General features: G+C 38.0%; 1 protein-coding gene across 5 annotated transcripts in view; it reads left to right on the plus strand.

The window, feature by feature from the left end:
- MEF2C (myocyte enhancer factor 2C) overlaps positions 1-15,639 on the plus strand; it is a 76,905-nt gene that overhangs the window by 11,135 nt on the left and 50,131 nt on the right. For all 5 annotated transcript variants that reach the window (XM_010154452.1, XM_010154459.1, XM_010154467.1 and 2 more), the window contains exon 2: positions 85-288. In XM_010154452.1, the coding sequence (XP_010152754.1) occupies positions 85-288 (204 nt within the window). The remainder of the gene's footprint in view (positions 1-84; positions 289-15,639) is intronic.

The following is a 15,639-nucleotide window of genomic DNA, read 5'->3' on the forward strand; positions in this document are numbered from 1 at the left end:
GTCACAAATTATATTTGCAAAACCAGAAAGACTACAAAGACCATCTTGGGGATTTTTGATGGACCTTTTTTTCTTTTTTTCCAGGTGACATTTACAAAGAGGAAATTTGGGTTAATGAAGAAGGCTTATGAGCTGAGTGTTCTGTGTGACTGTGAGATTGCTCTGATCATCTTCAACAGCACCAACAAACTGTTCCAGTATGCCAGCACTGATATGGACAAAGTGTTGCTGAAATATACAGAGTACAACGAGCCGCATGAGAGTCGAACAAATTCGGATATTGTTGAGGTAAGATTTTGTGTGCTGTGAGGACTGTTTTTTACTTCATACTGAGATGGAGGTAATTCAAAATGAGAGGCCTAATTGTCTTTCTCAAGGTTGTAGAACATAGCCTGGAGGTGACATAACGGTGGGAAAGCAGAACAGGGACAAAGGAATATGTATTTGGTGGTTGGAGATGGTGCAGCAGAGACTGGAGGGAGTCTATGTCTTTGTGAGGTGTAAGCTTTATCCTGCAGAATCTCAGATGCTCAGCAGAAACTCCCATGAGGGGATCGCTGACTCTCTGTAGTCCAGCTTTCGGTGCTGTGTTGTCCTTTTTTCTCATTAGTCCTCTCCACACCTCAACCACTACCTCTCAGCTGAAGCTCCTCCTTGTCGCTCCCGGTGACACGCTCATAAGAAAACCTTTTGTGCCTTGTCTCCTCAAAGTTATAATGTCCAGGAGGAACTAAAAAATACATTGTAAAAGATGTCGAAGAATAAGATGCAGAATTACTGCTTTAAGGCTTTCGACTGACTTGTTTAGCTGCTTAATTATTTACAGAGGAAGGAGGTTTAATAAAATGCAAGAAAAGTTTACTTACAAGTTTCACAATGACACGTTTTATCTACCTCACACAGAATGTTCTTACCTTAGTATAGTAATAACAGTATCAAAGCAATACTATCATAGTGCTAGAGTCACCTTGTAATTATTTTTTAAAAAATTATATGAGGCAAGTTATATTTACAATTACTAAAAAGTATTAATTAAAATTTAAGATTTTCCATTTTAAGCTTCTGATTTTTGCAGAAAAGTCAGTATACTTTGTAATCACATTAGCATTCAAGCCTTGCAAAATAAATGAAGCTTTCAATGATTTTGTTGTAAAAGCAAAACGTTTGAAGTGGTGTCTACAAAACTTGTTATGTGACTTATGCAACTCCTGTTTTGAAAACACCTAAGTGATTAGGCATCTAATAGTATTATTTTAAAAAGTTTTGGACAAATGAGGTCCTGTCTTAAAGGTCAGTGATAATTTATTCATAAATGATATCTTGGCCTACACACTTAGATTACTCAGTTGTTTTTAAAGGTGTTAGTTTCATATTTTCAAATAAGATGGATCTTGTCTAAACAGAGTTTTTGGTCCTTTTGGAGTCTTGACCAAGGTTAGTCATGTATTTGAGACTAGCAATTGGAGTAAATGTGTGAATTACATATAAAATATTTTAATGATGGAGAAAAAATACAGTGTAATAGACATTGTTACAGTTGTTACAAGATGTCACAGTCACACCACCATAGATTGACAAAGACTGCAACCCCAGAATATATATCACTTTTCTGTCTACCCTTATCTCAACATTTAGGATGATACTGTTTTGCTTCCTTCATGATCTCATGGCAGATTTTCTCCCCCATTAGGAGAGAATGAGATTCTGACAGCAGAAGAAAAATTTATGTGAGTTAAGACTAAGAGAAAAGTACATAATAATTCCTCCTCTCCATCATCCGTTTTCCTCTCTTACTTCAAATCTCCTATATAGATATGAAGCATTTCCTGTCACCCAGCTCTGGAAAACCCATGTCCTGTCCAGCAGAATTCAAATTCGGTCCCCACATTCATGCCCTGTCCTCTTTCAGCGGCAAAAAGCCAGAATATTCTTAGCAGGAAAAGTTTCCTGTGATATCTTTACTTCTTCCTGCAGGCTTCCTTGTGGGAATAGGTGAGTAAGGCAGTAGTTAGAGATTTACTACTTGCTCCACAATGAATGACTACTTAAAGAATGATAGAATGGTTTGAGTTGGAAAGGACCTTAAAGATCATCTAGTTCCAACCCCCCTTGCCATGGGCAGGGACACCTTGCACTAGACCAGGTTGCTCAAAGCCTCATCCACCCTGGCCTTGAACACTTCCAGGGATGGGGCATTCACAACATCTCTGGGCAACCTGTTCCAGTGCCTCACCACCCTCTACAGGAAGAATTTCTTCCTGATCTCCAATCTAAATCTCCCCACTTTCAATTTAAACCCGTTACCCCTTGTCCTGTCACTACAGGCCCTTGTAAAAAGTCCCCCACGGCTTCCTTGTAGCCCCTTCAGGTACTGGAAGGTGCTATAAGGTCTCCCCGGAGCCTTCTCTTCTCCAGGCTGAACAAGCCCAACTCTCTCAGCCTGTCCTCATAGCAGAGGTGCTCCAGCCCTCTGAGCATCTTCGTGGCCTCCTCTGGACTCGCTCCAACCAGTCTATATCCTTCTGATGTTGAAGGACACAGTACTCCAGGTGGGGTCTCACGAGAGCAGGGTACAGGGGAATAATAAAGAGAACAATGGTTTTTCAAGAAACTTGAGCAAAAATGTAAAATTTAAAATAACGCATGTTTTCTTGTAACCTTGGGATTTTTCAGAGAAGTCCCTTTTTCTGCACAAAATAGTGGGGTAGTTTGGGTAGGCTGATAGGTAATTTTGCATGCAGAGGTGTAATTCTCTGGCTATACCCAAAATTTGGTTGGCATCCATTTTTCACTCCTCTAAAAGGAGCCATATAAAAGTAGGTAATTGAAATAAAAATTATTTAAATTGAGTAATCTAACAATAGGCAAAAAAGGCAAAGTGAGGTGCATGTTTATAGACTTTTTCCATATGTTCTGTCAGCTCTGAATTCAGTCATTTGATTGTTTTGCTGTTCCATTTTTCAATATTCTGCCTCTAATGCAAAATACTGAAGCCACACCAGTGCCAGAACTGTTTCAGGATCAAAGGAGTACTTGTGCCTGGTGTAGGTTTTAAACAAGGGTTTCGTATTGTCATGACTTTACTTGATAATTAATATTGCAGTTACGAGTACAGTAGGGGAATAGAACCCATGAAAGTATGCAATCTGAGAAATTACTTGACTCTTAGTGTAGTTTGGATATATTTTTAGGTACAGGATATAAATCTGCCACACATTTAAATATTTAAATTGATCAGTTAAACTGACTACATTACACATATTTTCCTTGTAAAGAGTCCATTTTTTTTCACTTTCAGACAGCTAGATTTCACACTTACAAGTTTTAAATCTTGTTCTGCCAGAGCAATCAACAGCAGCTGAGAATCAGACAGTATTATTAAATCTGATCATTTGCAACTAAATGACTGTTCAATAACTATATTTCAGTGGAAGAAAAGGACATAGCTGTGCTGACAGATTTCTGCACAGTGTTAGAGAAAGAAAACTTTTTTAGGTAGACTTATGAAAATTTGAAATATAACTGTCAACTGTATAAAGGTCTTTAATTTAGAATCCAATTTCTGTTCACATTCAGCACAATATTAACTATTTAGTTACTTTTTGGTTGTGGTAGAACTGTGTTATCAGTCATTAGAATGTGGTATAACTTCTTTGAACAAACTGTATTCAAAGAAAATCAAAAGAGTAAGTCTCTAAGATGTAGTTAATTACTTTTAAGTCAAACCCCTGCTATTCAAATGGAAAAATTACATTAATTTTCATGTAGGTCTAGCTGAAGCTGTTACTTTTATTAAGGATATGTTTTCAGTTTAATTACTGGGATTAATTATATTTAGCATTTCTGAAGGAATGAGTCTTCAGGCCTTAATTTGTTGTTTGAAGTATCAGAAGACACCCAGTATCATACATCTAACAAACATTACACTGTTTTTCAAGGGGATATTATTTGGCATTCATTTTAATACTTGTATTACAGCAGATCAAGCAATTTGGTCCCGCCCAGCCTATAGGTATATGATCTGATTACATCTGTCATGATGTAAAATGAAGTGACTAATGTTAAGAGAAACTTAAAGTTCAGTTACTGTTATTCTTTGAGCTCTTTTGTTTTAATGATTTAAACAAATAGCTTATACTTCTTTTACACATGCAGTAATGTTATTTATATATAATAAATACAGCTGAGATGGTCTTTTCCTGTTGCCTCATTCAAAATGGAGTTGATGAACATGCAGTTTACTATATATGACTTCTTTAGATCAAAAAAATTATCTCCCAACTGAATGTGTTTCAGTTCTTACTCAGTAAATACACTTAGAACATCCATGGGTAACTAAAAGTCAGTGTGTACTCGTGAAGGAGAAAATGTTTGCATTCAGCACTCCAGTTTACCCATTTTAAGCAACAGGGTCAATTATTGTGAGTTTTACCAAAACCAGTGTGGAGGCTTTATGATATATATTAGTTGGGGGGGTGGTGGGGAAGGGGAAGGAGGGGAAGTTGATTCTGAGACTTCTCTTTAGAGTTAACTGGATTCTTAAAACTGAAGCCTTTATGTGCTCGCCCACCAAACCACTCACACCACAGTCGTTCATTCAACTTTGCTTCCGTTAAAAAGTGCATGTTGGTTGCTGGATATAGTAACTTATTTTAAGGAACAAAAGAACCTGTGCAGGGTTCCTTTGACACAGAGGAAAAAAAGATTAATTTTGTCTTTATGCTAACTTCCAAGGGATCTATGTAAATACAAACAACAATATATTCAGCAGCTGTAATCTGAAATCCTGCAATATAATTACTAGAAGTTTTGAAATTCTTAACTCTAAAGTGGGATTAAATTTTCTCTCATGACAAAATCCTGTGTCATTTGGTACCGAAGTAGTATTTTTACATATCGAGCTCCAAGCTGTCCGAGAAGTTTTCCAATATATCCAGTTCCTATTTGCTCTATCAGAAAAAAACTTCCCATTTGAGTTGTTGTTTAACGTTATCAGCACAGTTGTATAGGACTAGGCAATAATTTTCTTATGGATATGAGGAAAGGGGGAAGATTAAATGTCAGACTTTTACAACAGACAAGTACGTGCAGTATCCATTTTTTGCATTTTCTTAAAATGAGGCCAGATCGTCCCCTTGTTTCTGTAAAACAGAAGTGGATGTAACACGACTTATTTCAGTGAAATTTCACTGCCACACTGCTGTGAGTAATGAGAATCCAGTGCCAAAGGACTGTAAACCCATCGCTTAGGAGCTCAGAAAGGACATCGCCTCTCGATTGTAGGAAGTATATTTCAGAGTGGGAATACAGGGGAATGTTTTGCATCACGGCTGCAAATGCAATTACAACCCTAACCATATTACAGAATTCTGCTGTGGTTCCCCAGCTAAGCCATCACGGCTTGACTGATTTAAGGTGAAACTTCCCACCTGTTCTCTGTCACTGTCTCTTCTTCCTTGTCACTGCTTTCATGCCAGAGCATCAGCTACTGTCTCACCTTCAGCAGACCTCTAGTGAGTTTTTACTAAATCCTGGGTTTGATTCTGTTTCTTAGGTACTGAGTCTAATGCACTGATCCTTGCTCTGAGTGCGCATTAATCATTCCTCCACAAATCACCCACCACTTCATCTTTCAGCTCTTTTTAAGCCCCCAATCCATCAGTTTCTTTGACACTGCTGTTCTTATTGTCCATCTTCTCCAACTGACTTCCATTCCTCTGCTGATTCAGTGGTCACTACCTTTAACTCAAGTTCTCCTACTAGGTCATCCCTTTCAAATTCATCCTATTATACATACCTTCGGTTTTCTGGCCAACAGACATCCAACTGCTCAGTTTCCCCCCTGCCTTACTGCTAATCACTAGTAGAGAAAAAAGAGGAACAACACAAACTTCCTCCATTTTTCTCTTTCCTAACTGAGGTTCTGTGTTATCAATGCTGATCACTCACCAGATCTCTGAATTTTGTAAGGTTCATTCCTTAAACCTGCTACTTTGCATGCATGCACATACATCTTTGTGGTCTTTGCAGTTGTCTTTTATCGTACAAGGTACTCTTCCATGACCTCAGTGTCTTTTCCTTTTCTGAAATATCTGAAATATTTCTCTTGCTATCTGACTTTGGCTCTATCTTTTGCTGGCATCTGGCTTCAAGAACTCTTTTACTTTTTCTTTTGTTTGTTTTGTTTTACACTTAGAAGTTTCAGGGCCCTTGATGTACACTTTTCCATATGGGAAGACGTTAGCTCGTGCAATACACTGTCATGTCCTTCCGCTTCAATAAGACCTTATCCTCATCTGGCTTCTCACCTTTACATTGTCTTACTGTGTGTGGGTTTGTTCACCTGAATATTTTACACGCATACTACACTTTTACACGCATATTACACTTTTACCCACCTCCACATTTACTCTTGCCATTTTTCTGTATTCTAATGCACACTAACAGGTCCCACCTCAGAGTATTTGCAGCCCTTTGTCAGACACAGCACATTAAGAACAGGTAGCAAAATGAGGTGATGATGAAACAGTAACACGATTCTCCATGTAAGATCATCAATCCTGTTTCCATCAAATAATGTTTATACCTCTTGCACCAAGGCACATCTTTTGACCGTTTCTGAGGGTCTCCTTATCTTCAACCCATCCTCAGCTTCATCCTTCTTCATCTCTCACCAATTGCACTCGAGCACATACTTTCTTGTCTGCCTTCCTGTCCCTGAGATTGTCATTAAGTTGTGCTCTCCTTTGTCTCTCATCTCACCAGCTGCTCCTTCAGTCTGCCTGTTAGGGATTGCTTTTCCATTACACTTGATGCCCCTCCATAGTCTTTTTTCTCTCCTTTCTCACTGAAATCGGTGAAGTGTGGAGAAACTCTAATTGGGTGAACTCTTACTTTTAGTGACACTGATAACTTCATCAGGAATTAGGGTCAGTTACTCTAGGAGACTTTAATTATCCTAGGGCCATCGTGATAGGGTTGCTGGTGGGCCATGGGGGAAGAAAAAGTAGTTATAATTTACAATAATATGTCATATTTTTAAATAATGTACAAATTATAGATACTTTTTCGTAGATAATGAACATCTGGCATTGTCTTTTAAACACGTTTTGCATAGGGTCATAAAATTTTATCCTGCTGGTAACTGCTGATGAATTGACCTTTTGCGGAGTATTTTCGCTTCCCCAGTGGACTCCTGTATTTGGGAGAAAGAACCAAGCATAACAAGAGAGATGAGTGCCATTTTCAGCAGCATTTTCCCCCAAGGGCAAGAAGTGATCTTGTGTACATGTGAAATTCTCCCTGTAAACTGCACATTCTTTGTGTTTTACAATACACAGAGACATCTTTACAGACCCTAATGTTAAGATGATAGGGAACAAAACAATATCAAGTCCAATAGGCTGGTGGAATTCCAAATTTTGCTTCTGTGTGTGTGTTACTGCTTGTTAAAAAAGCATTTTGCAATTAAAAAAAAAGTGTAGAGTGAAAACATGCAGCTGTTGATGGATAGTAATGAGTACTTCCACAGGTTTGTGGAAGAACTAGCTTGAACTGAAAATCCAGTCAGTTTTAGTAAGATGAGCAACAGTGTTAATAGACATGAAACACTACTAAGTCTCCTACAGGCTTGAAGGACTTGAGACTTAAAACATAGTACAGCTGGGCACATTGTAAAGTTGGAGGTGAAGGGGATGGCAGTCAGGCAGCAAAAGGTGCATGCATGTGATGCGCTACATGGGCAGTGCACTGTGCCTGAGAGGAATGCCACAGTCCCGTTTTTTCTGATGGACTTGGTGCCCATGATCCCACCGATTCTTACAGGTGTGCTGTGGGTCCTAGAGCACATATAGGATTAGTCACTTGGTGTGCAAGTTCTGAATGAGATGAAGAGGAAAAAAGATTCCTTCTGTCAATTATTTCTAAAGGTCACAGAGCTAATGACTAGCTGGGAGGTTAATTAGATTCTGAAAGCCTCTTCATAACAATTAAGACTCTTATCTGTATATTTGTAGTAAATAAACCCATATAACTCTCTCAATGTGCTCTTTTTCAGAAAAGTAAGGCAACTGTTGTAGCTTGTTTACTGTAATAACTGTATTTTCTTCTCTTATCATAACATAATACTGCATACAAACAAGCTGTGAAATAAGTCAGCTTTTCAGCTGTTGAAATCAGGGGAATTATTTCAGCTACCATGGTCTGAAGATCTGGGACAGTATAGAAAGTAAGCCTGTATGTAAGAAGGGTTATTTAGGGTGATCTAAAGACAGTACAGTCTATTGGATACTGCCCTGGACTAGGACTCATGAGACTTGGATTTTATTAATAGCTTTGCCAAATACTGTTGTGTGACCTTGGACAAGTCACTTTTCCTCCTAATGCTTCTGTTTCCCTATCTGTAAAATGGGGATAGCATTATTGATTTCCTTTGTAAATTAGTTGAAGACGATCTTGTTAAAAAAACAGCTACTGTTACCAGTTTCCACAGGCCAGGAGATGATTGGACAGGGTCAACTGGCCAAAGAATTTCCTTTGCATGATGATTTAGGCTTTTTAAATACTTACTTCTTGTTTCATTTTTAGTAAATACGAGCCAAACCAATATATCTAATCTCATGTATGACACAGTCATGGGATTGGATTCAAGATCTTCAGCATTTTTGTAATATTTTTTTGTCTTTCTTTGTTTGCCTTCTGAGTTTTGAGCTTTTGGAAAATGTGTTTTTAACCTAATATCCTCATGTGAGTTTTTTCTATGTTTTTCCTAACTGATTAGTAGAGTCCCTCAGTGGGACTGTCCAAATTAGTCCCTCTACTACATTCAACAGATATAGCAATTTAGTCCCTTCCTCCCACTTGTCCACATGAGATTTTTGACACTTTATCTTTCCATCCACAGTCTGTTGTTTAAGCCCTCCTTGATAACTCTGCAGCATCCTGTTGCTGTGCATCTAATAAGTGATAGGCTTTTGATGCTTTGCAGTCTAGAAGAAGAAAGGTAGAGGGGCAAGTGTTGACACTATTATTTTTGAAATATATTTCAAATTAATCCAGTATTTGGGAAAAATGCAGCTAAGAAAAAGTTTCATAATGAGTTGTTTTGGTTTTCTTTCTCTCTCTGCACAAAAAAAAGAAAAGTTTTTTCACTATGATTTATTTGCAAAAAGAATTTGGTTGACGTGAAACATAGTTTGTAATCCTAGTGTATCTCAAAGGAAAATGTAGTAGCTCACATGATAGCTTGTTTTTCCATACCTGAAAGAAGAGAGTAGAGACAAAGAAAACTAAAATGGATGCAGTTACTTTGAAGCACATGGTACAGCAAAAGCTACTTTTGAGTGTATTTGAGGGAGCTCTGGACCTCCTGGTTTTTACTTATTGAAAGACTAGTTCTTGTTACTGGTCATGTCTCCAAATTATTTTTCTTTTATTATTTTGTTCTTAGTAATAATTTTAAAAATGTTTTAATAACTTGGGAAATGTTTTAGATGGATTGTTGTAAAAACGCTGTGATGATAATGCACATCTGTGCAGAATATAAATGTGTTTCAAACCGTTCATAGTTCCTTTCTTTGTCAAACTGGGAACTTAAATCTGTATTTCTTAAAGCAAGGTCTATTTCACAGATCACTGTTTCTTTCTGAAAAACATGATATATCTGGCTGAGAAGCTGGAAAAATCTTACATGCCTGTGTAACATTCTTATAACTTAATAGCTCCAAAGTTTTATCCCAATCTAGTCATTGGAGAATGTTCTTTGTTTTTGTAGTCACTGTTTCACATAGTAACAGCTTGTTGTATTTTGGTCTGTTTGCCAGAGGGTAGGTTTATTTTTAAATCCCTGAACTCTGAATTTTCTTTATTTTTCCAAGATTGGAAGCAGCTGAAACGCCTGAAGTTACAGGTTGAAGGGCTTGCTTCACAATATGAGATGGGAAGCTTCATCCCCTCCCCCTTTTGTGTTTTTCTTTTTTTAAATTTTTCCTAACAAATGTCTCTTAACTGATATTTGCCTAAAAATAGAAAACTGCCTAACTAAAAATAGCTTGGCTCTTAGCCTTGCCAAGGAAAATGGAGAGGAATAGGCGTGGAATAGAAGGCTGAGTAATCCAGCTCTATTCATTCACAGATCCCTTTGAGAATGCAGGCGATGATAAAGTGCCCTCAAAAAACCACAGGCCTGACTTGCTCTCTTCAGACTCCTAGGTGCCAATAAACATTTTAGCCCAAGGATATATTTTTTTTTCTCCTAGATCGTAAACACTTTCTGAAAGACAAGGCTTTGTTTCACAGAAGCTAACTTACTGTCAAAAATAGCGGACTTTTCTAAGATCCTTTTTTTTTCTTTTTACTTTCCACATATTTTTTAATTTATTTTCAGATGAGCAATGACTGCAATGTTCTGTCAAGAATTACCATGAAATGTCACATATCTAGTGTGAATGAATGAAAAAAACAGATGCTTTTCATTGATTTCATACTTTAAACTGTGCCCTTAAAACTTCACATATCAATAAGAAAAATATATTACTCTGATTCTGAGCAGTAAAAATGAATGAATAGACAGCTGATTTATTTCACTGAAAAATCAAACTTTAGCTGCAGAGCACCTCTGCATATATATAAATGAAGTTATAGTTAAGTTATTTATTTGTAAATCTCCATCTATCTGAAATTTCACCAGGAGGGTAGAGGAGGTGAGAATGGCAAGGGGCAGGATCTAATTAACTTAAAAATAAACCTGTTGAGAACCCTGCAAAGCAGGAATTTTTCATTTTGAAGCCTGTCATATTAGAGAAAGTCAATCTTGTTTTGTGCTACAGACGTTATTATACCACATCACCACTGTGGTATTGCAGTGTGAGCTATCAGTAATACTAGATGACAGAAAAGACACCAGGAAGGGTTGAGCATGTTATTTGAAACAGGAATGTATGTTGTTGTTCTGCGTGGAGTTTCTTGTTGGTTTTGTTTTTGGGGTTTTTTTTTAAATCCGAATAACCTGGTCAAACACAGCAACAGGGTGTGGAAATGTCAGCACAGTTCACAGGGTTATTTGAGCCTGAGTATTGTTTTGTTCAGTTCCTGTAATGCTGCTTCTGATAAGACTCTGGAGACAAAGGACGATAATTGATGGAAAGGGACTTAAATCACTCCAAAAAGAATCAAGGTCCTTGTATTTGGGTACATCGACTCTTCTGGTCTCCTTCCTCCCTGTAAAGCATTTTGTCTTCTTGCATGTTGGCCCCCTACTGCTCTTTGTAATGGAGGCAGACCACAAGTGATTCCTTTATGCAGTACACAGGGTGTAATTGTGTCTGTGTGGTGTATTAGTAATTACCAAGACTGAATTCCCATATTGTATCTTCACTGCAAGCATGGAAAAATAGGACAAACTACCCTGCATTACCATTTTCAACCTAGATAGTGAGCTACTTATAGCAGTGTTCCAGACACAAAGGCTTTTGTGAGCAAACCCATTTTTCATTTTCGTCATTGAGGCATCCCTGCTTTGTAAGGTAAATACAAAATGTGGTTATTTACCTGGATTCTTACACAGCAGTAATAATGACAAGTGTAGAAATACCACGTCTCTTACCTCATAACTGTCTTTTAATGCAAACTAGTGACCTTGCCCTCTTTTCACCCAAGACTTCTTGTTTTATTGGGCTCCCACAAGCTGTCAACTGTTCTTTGTCAAACCAGTGTTGAAGATTACGCAGCACTGAGTTTCCAGCAAAATCAGCAAGTGATGCACAGTTCTTCATACGCTTACACTTCAGCAAAGTTGTTGTTGTTTTTTTTTTTTTTTTTAGTGTGTAAGTGTTTCCAGATGTGGACCCTTAGCCACTGTTCATGGTTTTATTAGGTATAAAGAGCCCTACACTATCAAAAGCCAGAGATCTCTGATATGATATTCAGGTCCACCATCCAGGTTTAATTAGACCCCTGATTTAAAGCCTAGAGTGGTCAAGCGGAGCCTTTTGACTAACTTCAAAACTCTCTGGTTACAGTGCCTAGCACAGACACTGATTTTTACGGATTCTGTCATCTTTTGTGGTAAGCAGTACAAGAATATGTCTTATTGTGAATAGGCCTTATTTCTACAAAGATACATAGAAGTCCTGTTGCAGACAGTGAACTTACTCACATGAAGAAATTTGAATGCTCCTGCGAATACCTGCAAAATCATGGCTTTATTTCTGAAGCAATTCCAGTGTCAGTAAGGCTGGCAGGATCGGGCCCTAAAGAGTTCATACCATGCGTAGCATTTACGTATCTATACCGAGCAGTAAAAACATCCACTTTCCTTCCACATGACAGGGGGCTGGTGGTAAGAGAACCCCCTTAGCTGAGCAACACAGGCACTGAGCATGAGTAGCTTTATCACCAGAGAGGATGAGGGTACAAAAGGTCCACCTGCTAGGGACCTGGCATTTCAAATGTTCTGCTCAGGCCAGAGCACCTTACCCTTCGCTTTTGCACGAAGCAAAGTATCTCCATACCTCTCCTTCCCTGGACTGCACGCAGATAACGCTGTCTCTTCTTGAGACGCCTTTCCACAGTTTTTTTTTTAGTTCCGGCAAAAGTTCTGTTAAACTTCAAGATATGCTGACTTTTCTTCCTCGTTACAGTAAAAAGGTATAAATTAATTATTTATTTGTGTACTATAAAATTTGTATCCATCCTTTATGTATTATGTAGCTCGTATTGATTAGACTCCATTTGCCCTGAATTCAGGGAGGCCTCTATGTGTTTCTTTATATAAAAGACAGTTAAAATTAATGTAAATTACCAAATTTGCTGGGCTCTAAAACCCCAAACACATATGCTTCATTGTTCTACATTCTTAATAATCACAAGTCTAGCAGTCAGTTGTGAATTAAGGTCCATAGTCCAGAACTGTTGAATGTAGTTAAATCTTAAATAGCCATTACCCTTTGAATCAAAAAAGCAGAGTTTCAATCAACATTTTCTTTATACAGTAATTTATAAATCCACAACTTTAGGCTGTTGTGGTTTTCTTACTTAATTTTGTATGATTGTTTTTATATATGTTTACCAGTTAATGGAGGAGTAAAAACTTCTATTAAAAGAAGTTGCCTTGTCTGTGCCCTAAGCAGTTCATTAATGCTTTTGCGTGATAGGCAGTGGTGTTAAAGGGAAAAACCCGTGACATATTGGATTGCATTTAAAAAAATTTCAAGCCTGCTTATTTATATCATCCTGTGTGATCTATAGACAACTATAATTACATTTTGTAGTGCAGAGTTATAAAAATGTGCATGCACTTTACTTTCAGTTGTTAACGTATACATTTATTTCTTTGATCAAATGTTACAGCATACAGGCTGTTCAAAGAAAGCAAATTACAGAAGAGTCAATAAGAGTACTTTAAACAACACACAGCTGCTGTAGATTGATTCAAAAGAGATCAAAATCTTGACAAAGAGGCCTAATGGAGTGTATGGTATTTAAAGTATATTTAGCTTACTGTAATAGAATCATGGCTATAACATGAAAAACATAAAAACACATAATTTTTCCTTTCATTGTTATAATCTATGGCTTGGTTATTACATACTTATAGCATGTTCAAACATATATCGGTAAAATGGAAGCTTTACACTTTCGTCTCCAGCCACTACCAGTGTGTGCCTTAGCATTTAATCTGTATTTTTATAACCTACGTGAAAAGAAGCTTGCCTTCTCAGATGTAAATTTTCGCACAACCCACATATATTGTTTAACTCATGAATAAAAGTTCATAATTATGCTCAGTACTTTCCATCCTATTTCTGAAAGCGTTTCACAGAAGTGACTAAACATGAACTTTAAAATATGGCAACTAAGGTCGTTTATCCAAAAGCCTAATCTGGAGGTGCAAGAACTTTGTGAAAAAAAATTTTACTTCATCTTGAAGATTCCTAGGAGCCTTTACTGTGCTTATTAAGTATTAAATCAATATTGGCCAAAATGGAGAGTCTTTTCTTGGTTTAAGACCCAAAAGATCTAGGAACTCTCAGTACTGCATGAACGAAATATCCCTGGCAAGCAATTCCTAATGCAATGCACAAGTATAGGATCAAACCTCACAAAACAGATTCAGAAAATGTTGTTGGTGTTTTTGTGCCCTCAGAAGGGATAGAGATTTCAGTTTAATTCCTTTCTTAAAGGGTTCTTTCTGCATTTTATTGAGTTTATTCAATGTAAAATGCAACCACCAGCTCTGGAGCAGAAATCAGATTTCAACAGGCTCTTCCTTCAAACAACAATGCTGTGACAAGCTACAGAGTTAAACCATGACAGTCCCCTGTTGAGTTATGTTTCTCTGACCCAACAAATGCTGTATTTGTTAATGCACAAAAGAAAAATATTTTGGGGAAGTGCAGAGGTTTAGCCTGGCTAGAACTGCATGGAGCTGAGTAAATCCTATCCCTTACAGGGATGTTGGAGACAGTAGATTGTAGCCCATTCGGATCAAAGAAGAAACAACCTGTGTTTACAGTTTTATAGCAGATTTCTAACTTCTAATTTGTGCTACAGAAAATCTGCAACAGCAGCCTTTTCTTAAGAGAGGAAGAGGGACTCTTCCTCAAGCCTTTGAAAAATTAGCTGTAGGAGGGGACAGAATGCCTGAGTCAGTGACTGAATGCCCAGTAGGACTTTGTGGATGATGGCGTCTGCAGCCCTGGGTAAGCAGTGTAACTTCTGATGAAGGATAGGATTTCCAAAACCCCATTTTCTTGGTCTGGGTCACTCACAACTTCATCACACACTGGTAGGTTTGGAACCTGTTCTGTAGCACCACACTCTTCCAGTGCCCTGCACAGGAAGCCTCAGGTCTTAACGCAGTCTGAATTCCACTCTGGAGGTCAGGTGCCTAAATAGTAAGTATTGCCAAAAAGAGCTTTCTATGTCCCCAAATCCTTTATTGGATCTATTCCATAGCCCTTTCCTGTCACAAGGCCCTTCCTTGCAGCAAGGGAATTGCAGCAGGGTGTGGACTGCTCTTGATGGTTTCAGTGTCAGCTCAAAGCAATGTGGCTTAAAAACAACAGTCCCGGTTGACCATTTTCATACTTTGTCACTTTAAAAAATGCTTCTGTTCCAAAAGGTCTTTAGAAAGGTGTCTCTGTCCAGGACTTGCCTTCATTTATAACTCTCAAACACTGACAGGTACAGGGGGTTCTGCCTAATTGGCTTCATGAGCAGAACCCTGAAACTGTTAGGATCCCCATAGATAACTATATTTGTCAATTCTGACATGATCTGCATCACTAGTAAGGAGTTTGTTTAGTAGGACTAAGTTCTTCACCTGATAGTAATGACTATGAGGGAGTCACAACTGTAGCCTGAACAGAAGATGCTTCTGGGCTTGGACTTGAGGTGAAACACTGGATGCCCCAGGGTTATAGAAACCTCTCTTGTCTCTCCCACACACTAAATTTTTCATTCCCTTCCCATTAAGGAGTCTGAGAAATCCTCCTACTCCTTCTGTACAGTCTTTTTCAAGGGAGAAATGTTCTTAATTCCACCTCCTCCTTCATGAAGAGTGATGGAGCGAAAGACCTGACTAAACATTCTGCAGTTAAGTCTGCTTCCTACTGAGCTCCATGACCAGTTCAGCAGCCG

This window comes from Eurypyga helias, unplaced genomic scaffold, assembly GCF_000690775.1.
Source record: "Eurypyga helias isolate BGI_N326 unplaced genomic scaffold, ASM69077v1 scaffold27890, whole genome shotgun sequence".
NCBI classification, from domain to species: Eukaryota; Metazoa; Chordata; class Aves; order Eurypygiformes; family Eurypygidae; genus Eurypyga; species Eurypyga helias.